Source organism: Babylonia areolata, chromosome 11 (assembly GCF_041734735.1).
Source record: "Babylonia areolata isolate BAREFJ2019XMU chromosome 11, ASM4173473v1, whole genome shotgun sequence".
Lineage (NCBI taxonomy): Eukaryota > Metazoa > Mollusca > Gastropoda > Neogastropoda > Buccinidae > Babylonia > Babylonia areolata.
Genome location: NC_134886.1, coordinates 29,296,402 through 29,321,509, shown reverse-complemented (window position 1 = coordinate 29,321,509; position 25,108 = coordinate 29,296,402). Strand labels below are relative to the sequence as shown.

The following is a 25,108-nucleotide window of genomic DNA, read 5'->3' as shown; positions in this document are numbered from 1 at the left end:
GCAGTAGTGGGCTGCTTCCTTAGGGTTGCCCAATCTTAGGACGCTGCATTTATCTGGATGGAAACGGAGTTGCCAGTCCATGGACCATTGCTGTAATCGATTTAGGTCCTCTTGAAGCATACCCCTCGACTCACTATCGTCACTGCATGAGAAAATCTTGGTGTCATCTGCAAAGAGCTCGACATGACTGTGGACATGACGTGGCAGGTCATTGATGTAAATGACGAAAAGTTTTAATTTTGTTTATCATCGTCTGTCACAGATGATGACCTTCATTGACGTGGCGTGCGCGACCTCCGACGCTGTGGGCACAAACTGAATAAGTAGAGGTGAGTAGAAATTGGGGTTGGGAGTTGAACAGCAACAGCAGCAACAACAACAACAAAAGTTAAACCAATTTTCACGCCGCTCCGGCGGCACAGCCCAGGACTTGAACAGTCCTAATTTGGTTAAACCTGGGATATCGATCTACACTAAAAGGATAACATTTTCAGCTTCCCTTGAATAATGCCAAGATGCATGGGGGCCCCTGCTGCTGTTGCTGGCTTGGATATGGCAGACTGGAATATATAGTTCTTGGAAAGAATGTAGATTTAAAGGTTTAGATCAAGGGGTGCAGTTGGAAATCTTCCTCATTTTGTGTACAGATGTGAAAAAATAAAACCCACACAAAGGCGTGTGATGATCCTGAAGCTATAAAAACCTCACCACCCCCTCTTCCTCACACACCTATTTGATTTCATTTAAAAAAACAAAAAACAAAAAAAACAACACTAAAAAACGCACAAAAAAACACAACAAAATGAAAGCATGACACAGCTGCTGTGTAATAAACATGTGGGAGGAGAATATTTGTTAATCAAGAATATTGTTTAAGCACTGTATACAGCAAAGTTGGGTTTTTTTTCATGTTATGATTCATTTAGCACAATATTTTATCACTTTAAAAAAAAAAATTTTTTTAAGCATAACATGATATGTATACTGAAAAATTCAGCCACTATACCCAGGCACGCACAGCATGTATACTCACATATTCAGCCCACTGTACCCAAGCACACACAGCATGCATACTTGCATATTCAACCCACTTTTCCCAAGCACACACAGCACGTATACTCTCATATTCAGCCCACTTTTCCCAAGCACACACAGCACGTATACTCTCATATTCAGCCCACTTTTCCCAAGCACACACAGCATGTACACTCACATATTCAGCCCACTTTTCCCAAGCACACACAAAAATGGACACCTGCATGCTTCCCCCCTTCACCACCTCATAAACTGTAGTTCCCCCATCTTGCATGCAAACCATCAACCCTCCCCTCCAGCCCTGAAATAGTTTTCCCACCCATCCCATCCCGCAGTGGTTTGACTCGATGCTCATAGTACTCGTAGTACTTTATTGTTTGAAATATATGAAAGAATTATAATCATATGTGTATATATATGTATATATATATATATATATGTGTGTGTGTGTGTGTGTGTGTGTGTGTATCTGTATGTGTGGGAGTCATTGCATGACTTGGAACACTTGTGGAACCAGGGATAGTTTTATTCCTGTATTGGTTCGGTTCTTGGCAAATGGTTTTGATGTTTGGGTTTGTGCGTGCTTGCTTATGTGTGCCTGTGTGCATGTGTATCGGTGTTTGTGGGTGTTGGGTTGGGGGGTGGTAAGCAAGAAGGGGGTTGGTGATGGAGAGGAGGGAGAAGAGGGATAGTGGAGGGGACGTGGACATTTCTTTACAATTTCTTAATTATTATTTTTAGAGGTTGTGTTGCTTATGCCAAAGGATGTTGACTTTGCTGTGGAATTGATTTTTTTCATTCATTGAGTTTGAAATTGAGATAAGATGTTTTAGTGTACTGTGAAAATGTTAATTTTCATTTTGCAGTTTCATGTTTTTATTCTTTGAGATTGTGTTGTTTTGTAGCTTAATTTTTATATAAAGCTCATCATCATAATCATTTGTTTCATATATTTTGCAGGTGTATATGCTGAATGTGTGCATGGATGCATATGTATGTTTGGATGTGTGTGTGTATGTGTGCGCTTGTGCTTATGCGCGTATGTGTGTGTCTGGTTGTGCGTGTGTGTGTGTGTGTGTGTGTGTGTGTGTGTGTGTGTGTGTTTTGAATTTTGGAAGGAGTGTGCAATGTGTTGTGTGTATTTCTCACATATGTATAGTTTGCCAGATTTTTCTGTCATGTTCATAGTCTTCACTACACTTTGTTTCTTTTTCCGAGATAGTAATGTTATTCGGATTCTTCTATCTATCTGTTTTTGGCTTGTTGTTGTTGCTTATGTTTTTGTTTGATATGTGAGTAATTATGTAATTGTTATCCAACATCCATCCATTACTCCACCCCCTCGCTGCTTTTTTTTTATAATTTTTTTTTTAAAGAATTTACTTGATTTTTTAATGTATTGCTTTCACTGAGTGGGTTTCAGTCTTTGGTAATATGCAACAGTGTAAGGATGTGTGAAAGAACAGGACTGTATAGCAAAAATTTGGTGTTGGTTTTAGCATATCTTTTTTTTTTTTTTTTTTTTTTTTTTTTTTTAATTCAGTTGTCAGCTTTAATATATTTGCACTTGAAATAACTCCCCCCTGCCTTCCCCCAAATCCCAGAAAACCATGACATAATTTTTTATGGTTGTGTTATTAGGGATGATGTCATCAAGGTGTCACCGGTCTTCACAGGGCCACTGAAAAAGCTAAGTCACCTGCCTCTCTCTCTCTCTTCTGTCTGTCTGTCCACCTGTGTGTCTGCCTGTCTCCATCTGTCTGTCTGTCTATCTGTCTGTCTATCCCCCTCTTAGTATGGATGTCCTGAGTGTGGATGTGTGCACCAGTTGAGCATGGTATTGAGCTAACCCTCTAACCCTTACTAACCCTTACTGTGGTGAGGAGTGTTTTGTGTGCGTGTGTGTGTGTGTGTGTGTGTGTGTGTGTGTGTGTGAATTGCGAAGAACAAATAACTGCGGCGCGAATGCCCTTGAGTTTCTTAGGTTTCAAGCAGCCCACTGAGGATGGAGACCAGCAACACCAAGGCTGTGGAAGACGCCAGTGGGATCCAGGATATGGGGCCACTGCCGCTGACAGGTGAGGGATTGCTTTCAAAATCAGATTTTGTACCGAAACTAGAAACCTTGACGATTTCAGGAAATGTAATACATCTTTGACTGACTCTCATGAAGATCTTGTCAGCACCAGGGAGAGAACCACCACGAACCTTAGCTTCACAGATATCATGGCAGGCACAAGAACTTATTGTTAAAAGACTGGATTAACCATCAGTAAGATAGGGCATAGAAATAAGCACCAAAAAGTCCAAGCTGATTGCCACCACCATCACTGCCGATACCCCTGTCCATAGACCATTAAGCAGCACATTGGCCCATATGATCTGATAAAGAAAAGAAAACTCTACTGGTGTGGCCATGTGATAGATTTGGATAAGGCCTTTGACAGATCCCACAGGGAAAGCCTACAGCTTATACTCTATGGAATTGGGGCCCCAGAGCAGATAATCCTTGTCATCAAGAGTTTTGACACCAATTTCACATGGAAAGTAGGAAACAGTAAACAGAAAAAAAGCTATTTGTAAAGACCAGGGCTTTGACACAGAACCCACAGACTTTGAACAGTCTGGTGAACAGTTCTTTGTGTGCTACCCCAGTGACTAAAGAGGCTGAAGGAAAAGATGATGATGATAAATTTAGAATACAAGTGTGTGTCACTAGATATAAGAGAGGCAAGGCCTTCAAGACACTTGTGATATACACTTGATCCAACAAAGGAACTGTGGAGAAAAAAAAGGGGTGTGGATGATCCAGCAAAAAAACACATATGTAGCCTTCAGCTTAGGTATTCATTTTCTGACCAAAACAAATCTCAATAACATAAATATGGTATACCATGCTGAATGAAAACTGGATGAAAAATTAGACCTGGAGAAGTCTGGTAAACAGTTGTTCTCTGTGATGCCCCAGTGGCCCTTCACAGACTGAAGGGAAAAAAAAGATAGACTGATTTGGATACAAGTCTGTCACTAAGTACAAACTTTGGTAAATTAACTCATGAATCTTTCATAAATAGATATTCCAGACTTTGTGACATCTTTAGTAGTGTTGTGGGAGAATACAAATGCAGTCCACATGAGATTAATAACAACTTAATTCCAAAAATATTCAAAGCTGTTCAATCCAAAGTTTGAGATTTTTCCCCAAAAATATGCAGAAATATTTATCTCAAGAAAACAATGTGTTGATTTGTTACAAATTCAGTGCTGTCAGTTTGACTGTTTATTCTTAGAAAATGTCAAAACCAAAAGTAAGTGGATTTAACCATTAGAATTCACTTTCGCGGTCTGTCACTGTTGTCAGTGACCAAAAGATATTTCTTGCTGTCTTCGGGAACAGCACCAGGGGGAGACCAGCACAGAGGTCCACGGTACCAAGGAGGATGGCAGGGGAGACCAGCACCAAGGTCAATGCCAGGGGGAGACCAGAACATGGGGCCACTGCTGCCTTGAGGTGAGGGATTGCTTTCAAAATCAGACTTTGTACCCAAACTAGAAATCAGTGAAATATAGCTATGACTGACTGGTTTGAAGATCATGTTGGCACAGTCAGTATTGAAGGAAATAACACCACGAGCCTTCCAATGTCACAAATGAACAAGTGTGCCAAACCATCAAGCAACAGATTGGCTATTTAAGATCTGATCTCAGCTACAAAAAGAAAACAATGTTGGTATTGGCATATAACAGATTTCGAGAAGGCCTTTGATAGTGTCCACAGGTAAAGGGAATTGCTTATACTTCCTGCATATGGGATCAACCCTAACAAGAGCTTTGACACCAGTTTCATATGGAAAGTAGGAAAGAGCAAACACAGTTTCACTACACATACTTTACCGTGACCCACTAGTGCAGACTCCGGCAGCGAGTCCGATTCCTGTCCTGTGCAGTGCTTAAGACAGTTCAATTCCGTTCAGTTACTCCGAGGCGTCACTGTGTTCAGACAAACCCATATTCGCTGCACCAAATCTGCGCAGCAGATGCTTGACCAGCAGCGTAACCAAACATTCTTAGTCAGGCCTTGAGGAAAAATTAAAAGAAATGTGCATAAACAAATAAATGGATACATAATTGATTTAATGAGTAAATAAATAAACAAATAAAAAATAAGAAATATGTATACAAACAAAATGCAATGAAAATAAAATTCAAGTTAAAATAGATGGTGAAAATAAGTAAGCAGATATATACAGAAATTAAATAAAAAGTATGAAAAAAACAAAGGAATAGTGACAATAATAATTACGTATCAAAACTTCCACACCAGGGGGACATCGGCACCGGTCGACGGAGACCAGCACCATGGTCATCGGAGACCAGCACCAAGGTCATCGGAGACCAACACCAAGGTCATCGGAGACCAGCACCAAGGTCGACGGAGAACAGCACCAAGGTCATCGGAGACCAGCACCAAGGTCGTCAGAGACCAGCACCAAGGTCGACGGAGACCAGCACCATGGTCGTCAGAGACCAGCACCAAGGTCGTCAGAGACCAGCACCAAGGTCGACGGAGACCAGCACCAAGGTCATCGGAGACCAGCACCAAGGTCGTCAGAGACCAGCACCAAGGTCGACAGAGACCAGCACCATGGTCGTCAGAGACCAGCACCATGGTCGTCAGAGACCAGCACCAAGGTCGTCAGAGACCAGCACCATGGTCGTCAGAGACCAGCACCAAGGTCGTCGGAGACCAGCACCTAGGTCGTCGGAGACCAGCACCAAGGTCGATGGAGATCATCACCTAGGTCGACGGAGACCAGCACCGAAGTCAACGCGAGGAGGAGACCAGAACATGGGGCTACGGTCGCCTTGAGGTGAGGGATTGCTATTAAAATCAGACTTTGTACCCAAATTAGAAATTAGTGAAATTCGCTATGACTGACTGGTGAAGATCATGTAGGCACAGTCAGTATTGAAGGCAATACCACCGTGAGCCTTCCAGTCACAAATGAACAAGTGTGCCAAACCATCAAGCAACACATTGGCTCATTTAAGATCTGATCTCAGCTACAAAAAAAACAAACAATGTTGGTATTGGCATATAACAGATTTCGAGAAGGCCTTTGATAGTGTCCACAGGTAAAGCGTATGGCTTATACTTCCTGCATATGGGATCCACCCTATCGAGAGCTTTTACACCAGTTTCATATGGAAAGTAGGAAAGAACGAACACGGTTTTGTGCTGAAAACAGTTCAATTCCGTTCAGTTACTCCAAGTCGTCACTGTGTTCAGACAAATCCATATATGCTGCAACAAATCTGCTAAGCAGATGCTTGACCAGCGGCGTAACCAAACGTGCTTAGTCAGGCCTTGAGGAAGAATTAAGAGATATGCATAAACAAATAAATGGATACATAATTGAATTAATGAGTAAATAAATAAACAAATAGAAAATAAACAAATAAAAAATAAAATTTTGTATACAAACAAAATGCAGTGAAAATAAAATTCAAATTAAAATGGATGAAGAAAATAAGTAAGCAGATATATACAGAAATTAAATAAAAAGTATGAAAAAAACCCTCAAAGGAATAGTGACAATAATAATTACGTATCAAAACTTCCATGCCAGGGGGACATCGGCACCGGTCGACGGAGACCAGCACCAAGGTCATCGGAGACCAGCACCAAGTTCGATGCAGACCAGCACCAAGGTCGACGGAGAACAGCACCAAGTTCGACGCAGACCAGCACCAAGGTCATCGGAGATCAGCACCATGGTCGATGGAGATCAGCACCTAGGTCATCGGAGATCATCACCTAGGTCGACGGAGACCAGCACCGAGGTCAACGCGAGGAGGAGACCAGAACATGGGGCCACGGTCGCCTTGAGGTGAGGGATTGCTTTTAAAGTCAGACTTTGTACCCACACTAGAAATTAATGAAATATAGCTATGACTGACTGCTTTGAAGATCATGTTGGCACAGGCAGTATTGAAGCGTCGCTGTGTTCAGACAAATCCATATACGCTGCACCACCCAGCAGATATGCAAATTACACAGATAAGAATTAAACTAAAAATACAAACTTGAAAAATAGTGAAAATAACAATAATAAATAAATAAATAAGGAAATATATGTAAACACACACACACACACACACACACACACACACACATACACATATATATATACACAACAGATATGCAACAAACATGCAGTTTCAGAGAGATGAAATCATAAACAAAAGTGCACAGGCCCAACACTACAGTTAAAAACACACGAGCACCGATACATAAAAGCACGCACACTCCCCATTTCCCAAATTACCTCTGCCTCCCAATCCCCACACCCACACCCACACTCGCACACATTCTTACGTATCAAAACTTCCATGCCAAGGAGATATCAGCACCAGTCAATGCAGACCAGCACCAGGGTCGTCGCAGACCAGCACCAGGGTCGTCGGAGACCAGCACCTAGGTCGACGGAGACCAGCACCTAGGTCGACGGAGACCAGCTGGCAGCACCAAGGTCATCGGAGACCAGCACCGAGGTCAACATGGGGAGGAGACTAGAACATGGGGCTACGGTCGCCTTGAGGTGAGGGATTGCTTTTAAAATCAGACTTTGTACCCACACTAGAAATTAGTGAAATTTCGCTGTGACTGACTGGTGAAGATCATGTAGGCACAGTCAGTATTGAAGGCAATACCACCGTGAGCCTTCCAGTCACAAATGAACAAGTGTGCCAAACCATCAAGCAGCACATTGCCTCATTTAAGATCTGATCTCAGCTACGAAAAGAAAACTATGTTGGTATTAGCATATAACAGATTTCGAGAAGGCCTTTGATAGTGTCCACAGGTAAAGCGTATGGCTTATACTTCCTGCATATGGAATCAACCCTGTCGAGAGCTTTTACACCAGTTCCATATGGAAAGTAGGAAAGAACGAACACGGTTCGAAAACAGTTCAATTCCGTTCAGTTACTCTGAGTCGTCGCTGTGTTCAGACAAATCCATATATGCTGCAACAAATCTGCTAAGCAGATGCTTGACCAGCAGCGTAACCAAACGTGCTTACTCAGGCCTTGAGGAAGAATTAAAAGATATGCATAAACAAATAAATGGATACATAATTGAATTAATGAGTAAATAAATAAACAAATAGAAAATAAACAAATAAAAAATAAAAAAGTTTGTATACAAACAAAATGCAGTGAAAATAAAATTCAAATTAAAATAGATGAAGAAAATAAGTAAGCAGATATATATAGAAATTAAATAAAAAGTATGAAAAAAAACCCTCAAAGGAATAGTGACAATAATAATTACGTATCAAAACTTCCACGCCAGGGGGACATCGGCACCGGTCGACGGAGACCAGCACCAAGGTCATCGGAGAACAGCACCAAGTTCGACGCAGACCAGCACCAAGGTCATCGGAGATCAGCACCATGGTCGAAGGAGATCAGCACCTAGGTCATCGGAGATCATCACCTATGTCGACGGAGACCAGCACCAAGGTCAACGTGAGGAGGAGACCAGAACATGGGGCCACGGTCGCCTTGAGGTGAGGGATTGCTTTTAAAGTCAGACTTTGTACCCAAACTAGAAATTAGTGAAATTCGCTATGACTGACCGGTGAAGATCATGTAGGCACAGTAGTATTGAAGGCAATACCACCGTGAGCCTTCCAGTCACAAATGAACAAGTGTACCAAACCATCAAGCAGCACATTGCCTCATTTAAGATCTGATCTCAACTACGAAAAGAAAACTATGTTGGTATTAGCATATAGCAGATTTCGAGAAGGCCTTTGATCGTGTCGACAGGTAAAGCGTATGGCTTATACTTCCTGGATATGGGATCAACCCTATCAAGAGCTTTGACACCAGTTTCATATGGAAAGTAGGATGGAGCAAACACAGTTTCGTGCTGAAAACAGTTCAATTCCGTTAAGTTACTCCGAGGTGTCACTGTGTTCAGACAAACCCATATACGCTGCACCAAATCTGCAAAGCAGAAGTTTGACCAGCAGCGTAACCAAACTTGCTTAGTCAGGCCTTGAGGAAAAATTAAAAGAAATGTGCATAAACAAATAAATGGATACATAATTGATTTAATGAGTAAATAAATAAACAAATAAAAAATAAGGAAATATGTATACAAACAAAATGCAATGAAAATAAAATTCAAATAGATGAAGAAAATAAGTAAGCAGATATATACAGAAATTAAATATGAAAAAGTATGAAAAAAACAAAGGAATAGTGACAATAATAATTACATATCAAAACTTCCATGCCAGGTGAAACATCGGCACCAGTCGACGGAGACCAGCACCAAGGTCATCGGAGACCAGCACCAAGGTCGACGGAGAACAGCACCAAGTTCATCGGAGACCAGCACCAAGGTCGACGGAGAACAGCACCAAGTTCATCGGAGACCAGCACCAAGTTCATCAGAGACCAGCACCAAGGTCATCAGAGACCAGCACCAAGGTCGACGGAGACCAGCCATCGGAGACCAGCACCAATGTCATCGGAGACCAGCACCAAGGTCTACGGAGAACAGCACCAAGTTCATCGGAGATCATCACCTAGGTCATCGGAGACCAGCACCAACGTCGACGGAGACCAGCACCAAGGTCATCGGAGACCAGCACCAAGGTCATCGGAGAACAGCACCAAGGTCGACGGAGAACAGCACCAAGTTCGACGCAGACCAGCACCAAGGTCATCGGAGACCAGCACCAAGGTCATCGGAGACCAGCACCAAGTTCATCGGAGACCAGCACCAAGGTCATCAGAGACCAGCACCAAGGTCGACGGAGACCAGCCATCGGAGACCAGCACCAATGTCATCGGAGACCAGCACCAAGGTCTACGGAGAACAGCACCAAGTTCATCGGAGATCATCACCTAGGTCATCGGAGACCAGCACCAACGTCGACGGAGACCAGCACCAAGGTCATCGGAGACCAGCACCAAGGTCATCGGAGAACAGCACCAAGGTCGACGGAGAACAGCACCAAGTTCGACGCAGACCAGCACCAAGGTCATCGGAGACCAGCACCAAGGTCATCAGAGACCAGCATCAAGTTCGACGGAGACCAGCACCAAGGTCATCGGAGATCAGCACCATGGTCGATGGAGATGACCACCTAGGTCATCGGAGATCATCACCTAGGTCGACGGAGACCAGCACTGAGGTCAACGCGAGGAGTAGACCAGAACATGGGGCCACGGTCGCCTTGAGGTGAGGGATTGCTTTTAAAATCAGACTTTGTACCCAAACTAGAAATTAGTGAAATTCGCTATGACTGACTGGTGAAGATCATGTAGGCACAGTCAGTATTGAAGGCAATACCACCGTGAGCCTTCCAGTCACAAATGAACAAGTGTGCCAAACCATCAAGCAGCACATTGCCTCATTTAAGATCTGATCTCAACTACGAAAAGAAAACTATGTTGGTATTAGCATATAACAGATTTCGAGAAGGCCTTCGATAGTGTCCACAGGTAAAGCGTATGGCTTATACTTCCTGGATATGGGATCAATCCTATCAAGAGCTTTGACACCAGTTTCATACGGAAAGTAGGATGGAGCAAACACAGTTTCGTGCTGAAAACAGTTCAATTCCGTTAAGTTACTCCGAGGTGTCACTGTGTTCAGACAAACCCATATACGCTGCACCAAATCTGCAAAGCAGAAGTTTGACCAGCAGCGTAACCAAACTTGCTTAGTCAGGCAATGAGGAAAAATTAAAAGAAATGTGCATAAACAAATAAATGTATACATAATTGATTTAATGAGTAAATAAATAAAAAAATAAAAAAATAAGGAAATATGTATACAAACAAAATGCAATGAAAATAAAATTCAAATTCAAATAGATGAAGAAAATAAGTAAGCAGATATATACAGAAATTAAATATGAAAAAGTATGAAAAAAACAAAGGAATAGTGACAATAATAATTACGTATCAAAACTTCCACGCCAGGGGAAACATCGGCACAGGTCGACGGAGACCAGCACCAAGGTCATCGGAGTCCAGCACCAAGGTCGACGGAGACCAGCACCAAGTTCATCGGAGACCAGCACCAAGGTGGACGGAGAACAGCAGCAAGTTCATCGGAGACCAGCACCAAGGTCATCAGAGACCAGCACCAAGGTCATCGGAGACCAGCACCAAGGTCGACGGAGACCAGCCATCGGAGACCAGCACCAATGTCATCGGAGACCAGCACCAAGGTGGACGGAGAACAGCACAAAGTTCATCGGAGATCATCACCTAGGTCATCGGAGACCAGCACCAAGGTCGACGGAGACCAGCACCAAGGTCATCGGAGACCAGCACCAAGGTCATCGGAGACCAGCAACAAGTTCGACGCAGAGCAGCACCAAGGTCATCAGAGATCAGCACCATGGTCGACGGAGATCAGCACCTAGGTCATCGGAGATCATCACCTAGGTCGACGGAGACCAGCACTGAGGTCAACGCGAGGAGGAGACCAGAACATGGGGCCACGGTCGCCTTGAGGTGAGGGATTGCTTTTAAAATCAGACTTTGTACCCAAACTAGAAATTAGTGAAATTCGCTATGACTGACTGGTGAAGATCATGTAGGCACAGTCAGTATTGAAGGCAATACCACCGTGAGCCTTCCAGTCACAAATGAACAAGTGTGCCAAACCATCAAGCAGCACATTGCCTCATTTAAGATCTGATCTCAACTACGAAAAGAAAACTATGTTGGTATTAGCATATAACAGATTTCGAGAAGGCCTTCGATAGTGTCCACAGGTAAAGCGTATGGCTTATACTTCCTGGATATGGGATCAACCCTATCAAGAGCTTTGACACCAGTTTCATACGGAAAGTAGGATGGAGCAAACACAGTTTCTTGCTGAAAACAGTTCAATTCCGTTAAGTTACTCCGAGGTGTCACTGTGTTCAGACAAACCCATATACGCTGCACCAAATCTGCAAAGCAGAAGTTTGACCAGCAGCGTAACCAAACTTGCTTAGTCAGGCCTTGAGGAAAAATTTTAAAAAATGTGCATAAACAAATAAATGGATACATAATTGATTTAATGAGTAAATAAATAAACAAATAAAAAATAAGGAAATATGTATACATACAAAATGCAATGAAAATAAAATTCAAATTCAAATACATGAAGAAAATAAGTAAGCAGATATATACAGAAATTAAATATGAAAAAGTATGAAAAAAACAAAGGAATTGTGACAATAATAATTACGTATCAAAACTTCCACGCCAGGGGAAACATCGGCACCGGTCGACGGAGACCAGCACCAAGGTCATCGGAGACCAGCACCAAGGTCGACGGAGAACAGCACCAAGTTCATCGGAGACCAGCACCAAGGTCAACGGAGAACAGCACCAAGTTCATCGGAGACCAGCACCAAGGTCATCAGAGACCAGCACCAAGGTCATCGGAGACCAGCACCAAGGTCGACGGAGACCAGCCATTGGAGACCAGCACCAAGGTCATCGAAGACCAGCACCAAGGTCGACGGAGACAGCACCAAGGTCATCGGAGACCAGCACCAAGGTCGACGGAGAACAGCACCAAGTTCGACGCAGACCATCACCAAGGTCATCGGAGACCAGAACCAAGGTCATCTGAGACCAGTACCAAGTTCGTCGCAGACCAGCACCAAGGTCATCGGAGATCAGCACCATGGTCGATGGAGATCAGCACCTAGGTCATCGGAGATCATCACCTAGGTCGACGGAGACCAGCACCGAAGTCAACGCGAGGAGGAGACCAGAACATGGGGCTACTGTCGCCTTGAGGTGAGGGATTGCTTTTAAAATCAGACTTTGTACCCAAACTAGAAATTAGTGAAATTTCGCTATGACTGACTGGTGAAGATCATGTAGGCACAGTCAGTATTGAAGGCAATACCACCGTGAGCCTTCCAGTCACAAATGAACAAGTGTGCCAAACCATCAAGCAACACATTGGCTCATTTAAGATCTGATCTCAGCTACAAAAAGAAAACAATGTTGGTATTGGCATATAACAGATTTCGAGAAGGCCTTTGATAGTGTCCACAGGTAAAGCGTATGGCTTATACTTCCTGCATATGGAATCAACCCTGTTGAGAGCTTTGACACCAGTTTCATATGGAAAGTAGGAAAGAACGAACACGGTTCAAAAACAGTTCAATTCCGTTCAGTTACTCTGAGTCGTCGCTGTGTTCAGACAAATCCATATATGCTGCAACAAATCTGCTAAGCAGATGCTTGACCAGTAGCGTAACCAAACGTGCTTAATCAGGCCTTGAGGAAGAATTAAAAGATATGCATAAACAAATAAATGGATACATAATTCAATTGATGAGTAAATAAATAAATAGAAAATAAACAAATAAAAAATAAAAAAGTTTGTATACAAACAAAATGCAGTGAAAATAAAATTCAAATTAAAATAGATGAAGAATATAAGCAGATATATACAGAAATTAAATAAAAAGTATGAAAAAAACCCTCAAAGGAATAGTGACAATAATAATTACGTATCAAAAGTTCCCCGCCAGGGGGACATCGGCACCGGTCGACGGAGACCAGTACCAAGGTCATCAGAGAACAGCACCAAGTTCGATACAGACCAGCACCAAGGTCGACGGAGAACAGCACCAAGTTCGACGCAGACCAGCACCAAGGTCATCGGAGATCAGCACCATGGTCGACGGAGATCAGCACCTAGGTCATCGGAGATCATCACCTAGGTCGACGGAGACCAGCACCGAGGTCAACGCGAGGAGGAGACCAGAACATGGGGCCACGGTCGCCTTGAGGTGAGGGATTGCTTTTAAAATCAGACTTTGTACCCAAACTAGAAATTAGTGAAATTCGCTATGACTGACTGGTGAAGATCATGTAGGCACAGTCAGTATTGAAGGCAATACCACCGTGAGCCTTCCAGTCACAAATGAACAAGTGTGCCAAACCATCAAGCAGCACATTACCTCATTTAAGATCTGATCTCAGGTACGAAAAGAAAACTATGTTGGTATTAGCATATAACAGATTTCGAGAAGGCCTTTGATAGTGTCCACATGTAAAGCGTATGGCTTATACTTCCTGGATATGGGATCAACCCTATCAAGAGCTTTTACACCAGTTTCATATGGAAAGTAGGATGGAGCAAACACAGTTTCGTGCTGAAAACAGTTCAATTCCGTTAAGTTACTCCGAGGTGTCACTGTGTTCAGACAAACCCATATACGCTGCACCAAATCTGCAAAGCAGAAGTTTGACCAGCAGCGTAACCAAACGTGCTTAGTCAGGCCTTGAGGAAAAATTAAAAGAAATGTGCATAAACAAATAAATGGATACATAATTGATTTAATGAGTAAATAAATAAACAAATAAAAAATAAGGAAATATGTATACAAACAAAATGCAATGAAAATAAAATTCAAATTCAAATAGATGAAGAAAATAAGTAAGCAGATATATACAGAAATTAAATATGAAAAAGTATGAAAAAAACAAAGGAATAGTGACAATAATAATTACGTATCAAAACTTCCACGCCAGGGGAAACATCGGCACCGGTCGACGGAGACCAGCACCAAGGTCATCGGAGACCAGCACCAAGGTCGACGGAGAACAGCACCAAGTTCATCGGAGACCAGCACCAAGGTCATCAGAGACCAGCACCAAGGTCATCGGAGACCAGCACCAAGGTCGACCGAGACCAGCCATCGGAGACCAGCACCAAGGTCATCGGAGACCAGCACCAAGGTCGACGGAGAACAGCACCAAGTTCATCGGAGATCATCACCTAGGTCATCGGAGACCAGCACCAAGGTCGACGGAGACAGCACCAAGGTCATCGGAGACCAGCACCAAGGTCGACGGAGAACAGCACCAAGTTCGACGCAGACCAGCACCAAGGTCATCGGAGACCAGCACCAAGGTCATCGGAGACCAGCACCAAGTTCGACGCAGACCAGCACCAAGGTCATCGGAGATCAGCACCATGGTCGATGGAGATCAGCACCTAGGTCATCGGAGATCATCACCTAGGTCGACAGAGACCAGCACTGAGGTCATCGGAGACCAGCACCATGGTCGACGGAGATCAGCACCTAGGTCATCGGAGATCATCACCTAGGTCGACGGAGACCAGCACCGAGGTCAACGGTCGCCTTGAGGTGAGGGATTGCTTTTAAAATCAGACTTTGTACCCAAACTAGAAATTAGTGAAATTTCGCTATGACTGACTGGTGAAGATCATGTAGGCACAGTCAGTATTGAAGGCAATACCACCGTGAGCCTTCCATTCACAAATGAACAAGTGTGCCAAACCATCAAGCAACACATTGGCTCATTTAAGATCTGATCTCAGCTACAAAAAGAAAACAATGTTGGTATTGGCATATAACAGATTTCGAGAAGGCCTTTGATAGTGTCCACAGGTAAAGCGTATGGCTTATACTTCCTGCATATGGAATCAACCCTGTTGAGAGCTTTGACACCAGTTTCATATGGAAAGTAGGAAAGAATGAACACGGTTCAAAAACAGTTCAATTCCGTTCAGTTACTCTGAGTCGTCGCTGTGTTCAGACAAATCCATATATGCTGCAACAAATCTGCTAAGCAGATGCTTGACCAGCAGCGTAACCAAACGTGCTTAATCAGGCCTTGAGGAAGAATTAAAAGATATGCATAAACAAATAAATGGATACATAATTCAATTAATGAGTAAATAAATAAACAAATAGAAAATAAACAAATAAAAAATAAAAAAGTTTGTATACAAACAAAATGCAGTGAAAATAAAATTCAAATTAAAATAGATGAAGAATATAAGTAAGCAGATAAATACAGAAATTAAATAAAAAGTATGAAAAAAACCCTCAAAGGAATAGTGACAATAATAATTACGTATCAAAACTTCCACGCCAGGGGGACATTGGCACCGGTCGACGGAGACCAGTACCAAGGTCATCAGAGAACAGCACCAAGTTCGATACAGACCAGCACCAAGGTCGACGGAGAACAGCACCAAGTTCGACGCAGACCAGCACCAAGGTCATCGGAGATCAGCACCATGGTCGACGGAGATCAGCACCTAGGTCATCGGAGATCATCACCTAGGTCGACGGAGACCAGCACCGAGGTCAACGCGAGGAGGAGACCAGAACATGGGGCCACGGTCGCCTTGAGGTGAGGGATTGCTTTTAAAGTCAGACTTCGTACCCACACTAGAAATTAGTGAAATATAGCTATGACTGACTGGTTTGAAGATCATGTTGGCACAGGCAGTATTGAAGCGTCGCTGTGTTCAGACAAATCCATTTACGCTGCACCACCCAGCAGATATCCAAATTACACAGATAAGAATTAAACTAAAAATACAAACTTGAAAAATAGTGACAATAACAATAATAAATAAATAAATAAGGAAATATATGTAAACACAGACAGACACGTACAGACGCACAGACAACCACACACACACACACACATATATATATATATATATACACAACAGATATGCAACAAACATGCAGTTTCACAGAGATGAAATCATAAACAAAAGTGCACAGGCCCAACACCACAGTTAAAAACACACGAGCACCGATACATAAAAGCACGCACACTCCCCATTTCCCAGATTACCCCTGCCTCCCAATCCCCGCACCCACACCCACACTCGCACACATTCTTACGTATCAAAACTTCCATGCCAAGGAGATATCAGCACCAGTCAACGCAGACCAGCAACAGGGTCAACGCAGACCAGCACCTAGGTCGACGGAGACCAGCACCTAGGTCAACATGAGGAGGAGACCAGAACATGGGGCCACGGTCGCCTTGAGGTGAGGGATTGCTTTTAAAATCACTACTTTGTACCCACACTAGAAATTAGTGAAATTTCGCTACGACTGACTGGTTTGAAGATCACGTTGGCACAGTCAGTATTGAAGGAAATACCACCATGAGCCTTCCAGTCACAAATGAACAAGTGTGCCAAACCATCAAGCAACAGATTGGCTATTTAAGATCTGATCTCAGCTACGAAAAGAAAACAATGTTGGTATTGGCATATAACAGATTTCGAGAAGGTCTTTGATAGTGTCCGCAGGTAAAGCGTATGGCTTATACTTCCTGCATATGGGATCAACCCTATCAAGAGCTTTGACACCAGTTTCATATAGAAAGTAGGATGGAGCGAACACGGTTTCGTGCTGAAAACAGTTCAATTCTGTTAAGTTACTCTGAGGTGTCACTGTGTTCAGACAAACCCATATACGCTGCACCAAATCTGCAAAGCAGAAGTTTGACCAGCAGCGTAACCAAACGTGCTTAGTCAGGCCTTGAGGAAAAATTAAAAGATATGCATAAACAAATAAATGGATACATAATTGATTGAATGAGTAAGTAAATAAACAAATAGAAAATAAACAAATAAAAAATAAAGAAGTTTGTATACAAACAAAATGCAATGAAAATAAAATACAAATTAAAATAGATGAAGAAAATAAGTAAGCAGATATATACAGAAATGAAATAAAAAGTATGAAGAAGAAAACAAAGGAATAGTGCCAATAATAATTACGTATCAAAACTTCCACGCCAGGGGGACATCGGCACCGGTCGACGGAGACCAGCACCAAGGTCGATGGAGAACAGCACCAAGGTCATCGGAGATCAGCACCAAGGTCGACGGAGACCAGCACCGAGGTCAACGCGAGGAGGAGACCAGAACATGGGGCCACGGTCGCCTTGAGGTGAGGGATTGCTTTTAAAATCAGACTTTGTACCCAAACTAGAAATTAGTGAAATTTCGCTATGACTGACTGGTGAAGATCATGTAGGCACAGTCAGTATTGAAGGCAATACCACCGTGAGCCTTCCAGTCACAAATGAACAAGTGTGCCAAACCATCAAGCAGCACATTGCCTCATTTAAGATCTGATCTCAGGTACGAAAAGAAAACTATGTTGGTATTAGCATATAACAGATTTCGAGAAGGCCTTTGATAGTGTCCACAGGTAAAGTGTATGGCTTATACTTCCTGCATATAGGATCAACCCTATCAAGAGCTTTGACACCAGTTTCATATGGAAAGTAGAATGGAGCAAACAGTTTCGTGCTGAAAACAGTTCAATTCCGTTAAGTTACTCTAAGGTGTCACTGTGTTCAGACAAACCCATATACGCAGCACCAAATCTGCAAAGCAGAAGTTTGACCAGCAGCGTAACGAAACTTGCTTAGTCAGGCCTTGAGGAAAAATTAAAAGAAATGTGCATACACAAATAAATTGATACAGAATTGATTTAATGAGTAAATAAATAAACAAATAAAAAATAAGGAAATGTGTATACAAACAAAATGCAATGAAAATAAAATTCAAATTCAAATAGATGAAGAAAATAAGTAAGCAGATATATACAGAAATTAAATATGAAAAAGTATGGAAAAAAACAAAGGAATAGTGACAATAATAATTGCGTATCAAAACTTCCACGCCAGGGGGGACATTGGCACCAGTCGACGGAGACCAGCACCAAGGTCATCGGAGACCAGCACCAAGGTCGACGGAGAACAGCACCAAGTTTATCAGAGACCAGCACCAAGGTCATCGGAGACAAGGTCATCGGAGACCAGCACCAAGGTCGACGGAGACCAGCACCAATGTCATCGGAGACCAGCACCAAGGTCGACGGAGAACAGCACCAAGGTCATCGGAGACAAGGTCATCGGAGACCAGCACCAAGGTCGACGAAGAACAGCACCAAGGTCATCGGAGACCAGCACCAAGGTCATCGGAGACCAGCACCAAGGTCGACAGAGAACAGCACCAAGTTCGACGCAGACCAGCACTGAGGTCATCGGAGACCAGCACCATGGTCGACAGAGATCAGCACCTAGGTCATCGGAGATCATCACCTAGGTCGACGGAGACCAGCACCAAGGTCAACGCGAGGATGAGACCAGAACATGGGGGCCACGGTCGCCTTGAGGTGAGGGATTGCTTTTAAAATCAGACTTTGTGCCCACACTAGAAATTTGTGAAATTTCGCTGTGACTGACTGGTTTGAAGATAACGTTGGCACAGTCAGTATTGAAGGAAATACCACCATGAGTCTTCCAGTGTCACAAATGAGCAAGTGTGCCAAACCATCAAGCAACACCTTGGCTCATTAAAGATCAGATCTCAGCTACAAAAAGAAAACAAGAGAGGCAAGGCCTTCAAGACTCACTGTGATACACAAAAAACCCCCCCCAAAAAAACCCCGTTAAAATGTGTTCTGTATTTGTTATTATAAAGCTTCGGGTTAAAAAAAAAAAAAGTCCTAACCAGATTCGAACCCTGCGTGTTCGGGTGAGAAGAAACTGCCATTTCCATTACACTATCATGGCTCCTTAACTGACGTTCTAAAATTTAATATTTGAACATACTTTTTTAAAGGGCGATAAATCAAATGCAGTATTCGCAGTGAGAACACTGTTTAAATCATATTATTCTGGTGTATCTTGGGCATTCAAAAAATCTTTAAGGGCGATAAAAAAATTCTTTTTTTAAAGTCTGTGGTAAAGATGATGTGGTTATCGCCGCAATCACACTGCAACATTTAGCCATTTTCACTGGATATAGATAGATGTACAAGTTTAGTTACACCCGCCAGGAATGTAGTACGACATGGTCGATTCAATTTCTCTTATGTTCATTCTAGTTTTATAGTTAAAGTTGATATGAAAATTTAGTATTTTGTTAAACAAATAACATGTAGATCCAAGTACAAGTACTTCTAAACGTCGTAAGAAGTGAAAAGGACTTCATTTTGAGAAAAGTCAAGATTGAAAATTTTTCCGTTTCATCGTGATCAATTCAAGGGTATTAACTCGCATGGTTTACAATTTTTAACTGTGAATTCCGACTGATTTTGTGGATATTTTTATGGCAGTTTGGGGCATAATCCAGTACGTGATGAGGCGTTCACAAATCTTTTTCTGAATAAATATTTAACGGTCTCCTTCTCCAACTTTCCATCACATGTTATCGTGTATTGTCCATTAATATAGGATTGAATGGGCAGGTCAACAACTTGAAACAAAATGGCGTCGTTCACGTTCGCGAAGAATATTAGCACGTGCTTTGAATGTGTACGCAACTGATTTTTGATCATGACCTTCAGGGCTCAGCCAACAGATCTGTAAAGTCCACTCGTCGTATTGATTTTATTTTTTTCCGAAAAAGACCACTTGGGCGAATGAACATAGTGAAAACCCTGTACACTGAGAGTAAAACACACAAGCTTTTTATGTATTGAGTATAAATATAATTATATATTCTTGTACTGGGAGCCAGTGTAAAGCATGAAGGAGAGGAGAGACGTGATCAAATTTAGAGGAATGTAAGACAAGATGAGCAGCATGGTTCTCGACTTTCTGGTCTGGCAATGAGGTAGCTGGGTTAAACAAGAAGAAAGGAATTACAATAATCCGGGCAGGATAGCACAAAGATACAGAGGAGAGTTTTGGTGGCATCTTCAGTCAGGAGATGATAAATGGATGCAGTTCTGAGAATTGCAGAGTAACACAATTTGCATAATTATATTTGCAACATTCTGCTGGTAGGAAAGAGATTGGTCGAGTATGACACCAAGATCATGGACCAAAGAGGAACGGCCGTGCCACTGAGGGAGACTTAGGACTTAGGAAGGAAGAGAGACTGAGTAGCACAGTCTTTGTGGGATGATAATCATGATTTCACTTTTATCCTCATTTAATTTTGGCTTGTTTTTATTCATCCATGTCTTCAGATTGGAGATGCAGGCCTGAGTAGAGTCAGTGAGAGAGGGAAAGAGAAACGGAGGTCCTGACAGATACAGCTGGTTGTCGTGCAACTTCATATATGCAGTTTCAGATATGAAAGCACAAACAAATGTGCACAGGCCCAACACTACACATAAAAGCACACGAGCCCGGACAAATAAACACACACACACACACACTCCCCATTTCCCACATTACTTGTGGGCTCCCCCTCCCCTCCCCGCCCTCCCCCTCTCCAAACACACACACATGCCTACGTATCAAAGCTTCCACAGCACACACACGCACGCACTCAAGCACGCACTCACATGCACCCATACCCCCCCTTACACATACACACATATATACATTCCCGCACATTCCAATAACTTGTAGCTCCCACATGACCCAAAATACAGACGTGCATACACACACCCCACCCCCTACACACACACACACACACACACACACACACCCCACCCCCTACACACACACACACACACACACACACACTCACATTCACACACACATTGCAGCCCCACAACACCCACACTCCTACACCCACACGCCCCACCCTTGCATCCATAACCACCCACACCCACATCCACACCCACCCACACAGCCACCCACCACTGACCAAAAAAGATGTATGAATGTCTTCAGTGACTGGACCATGAGGACACCTTGACAGAGGACGATGATACCAGGCACCTGAGGAGGCCAGCTGAAGAGAAGTTGCGTAGACATCTTTGTCTTTCTTTCTATCTGTCTGTCTGTCTCTCTGTGTTTCTGTCTGTCTGTCCCCCCTTGAGAGTGGGTGGCATGAGTGTGGTTTGCACTAGTTGAGCATGATGTTGAGCATGATGTTGAGACCCTAACCCTTCTACTAATACACTAACACAAACACTTACACAGCACAGAGTGGTTGAGCTGAGTGCGGTTGAGCGCAGTGTCTGCGTTTGTGATGATGGAGAATAAACAAGTAACTGGCCGAACGTCGGGAGTTTTGTAGTTTCTGACAGGTCAAGGACTTATTACACCAGCCCAGCGACTCCATCCCAGAAACCAGGAATTGTCATCACCAGGACATCAAATAGCCACTGATTAGGTAGGAGGTGAAGTGCTTCACTCACATAATCACTGGTGGTGGTGGTTGGTGGTGGTGGTGGGGTTCTGGGGTGGTAGTAGTGGTGTAGGTGGGTGGTGGTGAGTGGTGGTGGCAGTGTGTGGTGACAGGAAGAGGCAGTGGAGGGTTGTGGTGGTGGTGGTGGGAGGGGGGTTGGTGGGTGATGGTGGGAGTGGGTTGGGTGGTGGTGGTGTGGTAGTAGTGAGTGGTGGTAGCGATGGAGCGAACACAGTTTCGTACTGAAAACAGTTCAGTTACTCCAAGTCGTCACTGTGTTCAGACAAATCCATATATGCTGCAACAAATCTGCTAAGCAGATGCTTGACCAGCAGCGTAACCAAACGTGTGTAGTCAGGCCTTGAGGAAAAATTAAAAGATATGCATAAACAAATAAATGGATACATATTTGAATTAATGAGTAAATAAATAAACAAATAGAAAATAAACAAAAATAAAAATAAAGAAGTTTGAATATAAACAAAATGCAATGAAAATAAAATTCTAATTAAAATAGATGAAGAAAATAAGAAGCAGATATATACAGAAATTAAATAAAAAGTATGAAAAAACCAAACAAAGGAATAGTGACAATAATAATTACGTATCAAAACTTCCACACCAGGGGGACATCAGCACCGGTCGACGGAGACCAGCACCAAGGTCATCGGAGACCAGCACCAAGGTCATCGGAGACCAGCACCAAGGTCGACGGAGAACAGCACCAAGGTCATCGGAGATCAGCACCATGGTCGACGGAGATCAGCACCTAGGTCATCGGAGATCATCACCTAGGTCGACGGAGACCAGCACCGAGGTCATCGGAGACCAGCACCAAGTTCGACGCAGACCAGCACCAAGGTCATCGGAGACCAGCACCAAGGTCATCGGAGACCAGCACCAAGGTCGACGGAGAACAGCACCATGGTCGGTGGAGATCAGCACCTAGGTCATCGGAGATCATCACCTAGGTCGACGGAGACCAGCACCGATGTCTATGCGAGCAGGAGACCAGAACATGGGGGCCACGTCGCCTTGAGGTGAGGGATTGCTTTTAAAATCAGACTTTGTACCCACACTAGAAATTAGTGAAATATCGCTATGACTGACTGGTTTGAAGATCATGTAGGCACAGTCCGTATTGAAAGCAGTACCAACGTGAGCCTTACAGTCACAAATGAACAAGTGTGCCAAACCATCAAGCAGGACATTGCCTCATTTAAGATCTGATCTCACTTTCAAAAATAAAACTATGTTGGTATTAGCATATAACAGATTTCGAGAAGGCCTTTGATAGTGTCCACAGGTAAAGCGTATGGCTTATACTTCGTGCATATGGGATCAACCCTAACAAGAGCTTTTACAGCAGTTTCATATGGAAAGTAGGAAAGAGCAAACACAGTTTCACTACACATACTTTACCGTGACCCACTAGTGCAGACTCCGGCAGCGAGTCTGATTCCTGTCCTGTGCAGTGCTTAAAACAGTTCAATTCTGTTCACTTACTCCGAGGCGTCACTGTGTTCAGACAAACCCATATACGTTGCACCATATCTGCTGAGCAGATGCTTGACCAGCAGCGTAACCAAACTTGCTTGGTCAGGCCTTGAGGAAAAATTAAAAGAAATGTGCATACACAAATAAATGGATACATAATTGATTTAATGAGTAAATAAATAAATAAAAAATAAGGAAATATGTATACAAACAAAATGCAATGAAAATAAAATTCAAGTTAAAATAGATTAAAATAAGTAAGCAGATATATACAGAAATTAAATAAAAAGTATGAAAAAAACAAAGGAATAGTCACAATAATAATTACGTATCAAAACTTCCACACCAAGGGGACATCGGCACCGGTCGACGGAGACCAGCACCAAGGTCATCAGAGACCAGCACCAAGGTCGACGGAGAACAGCACCAAGGTCATCGGAGACCAGCACCAAGGTCATCGGAGACCAGCACCAAGATCGACGGAGAACAGCACCATGGTCGACGGAGATCAGCACCTAGGTCATCGGAGATCATCACCTAGGTCGACGGAGACCAGCACCGATGTCTATGCGAGCAGGAGACCAGAACATGGGGGCCACAGTCGCCTTGAGGTGAGGGATTGCTTTTAAAATCAGACTTTGTACCCACACTAGAAATTAGTGAAATATCGCTATTACTGACTGGTTTGAAGATCATGTTGGCACAGTCAGTATTGAAGCGTCGCTGTGTTCAGACAAATCCATATACGCTGCACCACACAGCAGATATGCAAGTTACACAGATAAGAATTAAACTAAAAAATACAAACTTGAAAAATAGTGACAATAACAATAATAAATAAATAAGGAAATATATGTAAACACAGACACACACAGACGCACAGACAAGCACACACACACACACACACACACACACACACACACACACACACACACACACACACACACACACATATATATATACACAACAGATATGCAACAAACATGCAGTTTCACGGAGATGAAATCATAAAAAAAAGTCAACACCACAGTTAAAAACACACGAGCACCGATACATAAAAGTACGCACACTCCCCATTTCCCAGATTACCTCCGCCTCCCAATCCCCACACCCACACCCACACTCGCACACATTCTTACGTATCAAAACTTCCATGCCAAGGGGATATCAGCACCTGTCGACGCAGAACAGCACCAAGGTCGTCGGAGACCAGCGCCTAGGTCGTCAGAGAACAGCACCTAGGTCGTTGAAGACCAGCACCAAGGTCGTCAGAGACCAGCACCTAGGTCGACGGAGACCAGCACCGAAGTCAACGCGAGGAGGAGACCAGAACATGGGGCCACGGTCGCCTTGAGGTGAGGGATTGCTTTTAAAATCAGACTTTGTACCCAAACTAGAAATTTGTGAAATTTCGCTATGACTGACTGGTGAAGATCATGTAGGCACAGTCAGTATTGAAGGCAATACCACCGTGAGCCTTCCAGTCACAAATGAACAACTGTGCCAAACCATCAAGCAACACATTGGCTCATTTAAGATCTGATCTCAGCTACAAAAAGAAAACAATGTTGGTATTGCCATATAACAGATTTCGAGAAGGCCTTTGATAGTGTTCACAGGTAAAGCGTATGGCTT

The 25,108-nt window shown here is 43.2% G+C and overlaps 1 protein-coding gene across 1 annotated transcript; it reads left to right on the top strand.

The window, feature by feature from the left end:
- The first annotated feature begins 11,270 nt into the window (after positions 1 to 11,270).
- Positions 11,271 to 21,955, top strand: LOC143287203 (uncharacterized). The gene is made up of 6 exons (XM_076595148.1): positions 11,271 to 11,294; positions 13,684 to 13,874; positions 14,620 to 15,067; positions 17,146 to 17,176; positions 18,568 to 19,058; positions 21,517 to 21,955. The coding sequence occupies exons 1-6, from the start codon at positions 11,271 to 11,273 to the stop codon at positions 21,517 to 21,519; spliced, it is 1,188 nt and encodes a 395-aa protein (XP_076451263.1). The 3' UTR covers positions 21,520 to 21,955.
- Positions 21,956 to 25,108: the final 3,153 nt, after the last annotated feature.

Bases quoted from the DNA above. Each gene is read 5' to 3' on its own strand.
- LOC143287203 (XM_076595148.1), top strand. From the start codon at position 11,271: ATGTCATCGGAGACCAGCACCAAG. The intron at 11,295-13,683 runs GTGGACGGAGAA...AGTTCGATACAG, and splicing joins CATCGGAGACCAGCACCAAG to ACCAGCACCAAGGTCGACGG. The intron at 17,177-18,567 runs GTAAAGCGTATG...CTTCCACGCCAG, and splicing joins GTCTTTGATAGTGTCCGCAG to GGGGGACATTGGCACCAGTC.